The sequence below is a fragment of the Sinocyclocheilus anshuiensis genome, unplaced genomic scaffold (assembly GCF_001515605.1).
Source record: "Sinocyclocheilus anshuiensis isolate Anshui unplaced genomic scaffold, SAMN03320099.WGS_v1.1 scaffold21949, whole genome shotgun sequence".
NCBI classification, from domain to species: Eukaryota; Metazoa; Chordata; class Actinopteri; order Cypriniformes; family Cyprinidae; genus Sinocyclocheilus; species Sinocyclocheilus anshuiensis.
In genome coordinates, this window is record NW_015550890.1 from 1 (window position 1) to 1276 (window position 1276).

The 1276-nt window shown below is 30.4% G+C and overlaps 1 protein-coding gene across 1 annotated transcript in view; it reads right to left on the reverse strand.

The window, feature by feature from the left end:
- Nucleotides 1-440: 440 nt before the first annotated feature.
- The window catches only part of LOC107661073 (polyadenylate-binding protein 1-like), a gene marked incomplete at its 3' end in the record, with an annotated part of 2076 nt that continues 1240 nt past the window's right edge, over nt 441-1276 (reverse strand). The window contains exons 2-3 of the mRNA XM_016450516.1: nt 900-1015; nt 441-580 (exon numbers count right to left, since the gene is read on the reverse strand). Of these exons, the coding sequence (XP_016306002.1) occupies nt 441-580; nt 900-1015 (256 nt within the window). The remainder of the gene's footprint in view (nt 581-899; nt 1016-1276) is intronic.

A 1276-nucleotide genomic window follows, 5' to 3' on the forward strand; every position in this document is an offset into this window, starting at 1 on the left:
AATAAATGCAGCCTTGAGCAGAAGAGACTTCTTTTAAAAACATTAAAAACCGTACTGATCCTAAACTTTTGACCGGTAGTGTAGCCTATATACAGTATATTTATATATATATAAAAAACTATTTCAGCTAGTTGCCAAGGCAACATTATTACATTTTTTATTTTGTACTTAACTAAAACAGAATTAATAAAAACTAAAGACTTTTTAAAAAATTAAATTTAAATGAAAATAAAAAAACAATTGATTTATATATACACGTGCATAGATTTAAAAAGTATCAAATGATATATAATAAATACATTAAAAAAAAATATATATATATATAAAAAAAATAAGTCCAATATAATATAATTACAAATAAATGTAAAAATATAAATAAAAGTATATAAAATAAAATGTATATAAATACATAAAGAAATGCAAAAACAAATAAAACTCACCAAATTTGTTGAAAACTTCCTTCAGCTTCTCATCATCCATATCTTCTCCGAAGTTCTTGATGTAAACATTTGTGAACTCTTTGGCGCGAGCGCCCATCTCTGCCTCACGCTCCTTACGAGACTTGAAGCGACCGACGAACCTTCAAGATGCAATAAGTTTCAGTATTTTTAAGAGTATTTATCATTTTTAATCAATCAACATCAGATCAACATCAAATGCTACATTCTCACAAAAAAATACACAAATAAAAACAATACAAGTTACATAAAATCTTTCAACTTGATAACTGCTACAGCATTTCTGTTGGGAAATTATTAGACGTTAATAAAATAAGTGTTTTGTTTTCACTAAACCCGCATGCATAAGGCAGTACATGATGTTTGAGACACATTTATCACGCTTCACTCCAAACCAAACACAGTTTAGTACAAATGCGGTTAATTCAAACACACACTTACACTTTGCGGTCATTGAGCAACATGCCGTTCATTTTCTCAATGGCTCTTTCTGCGGCCTCATGGGTCTCAAAGTGCACAAAGCCGTATCCTTTAGAGCCGTTCTCATCGCAAACCACCTTCAGAGAGAGAGCAGCAGCACTGAGCACGAGCACAAACATGCGTCTCACTGCAAACTAGGGCTGGACGATATGGACAAAATATATATCACGATATATTTCTTAATTTTGGTCGATACGATACAATTCCGATATCGATATGAACACTTTTTATCTGATATAGAGATATGTTTTGTAACATTATAAATGCCTTTATCGTCACTTTTGATCAATTTTAAGCATCCTTGCTAAATAAAAGTATTAATTTCTATAATTTCTTTT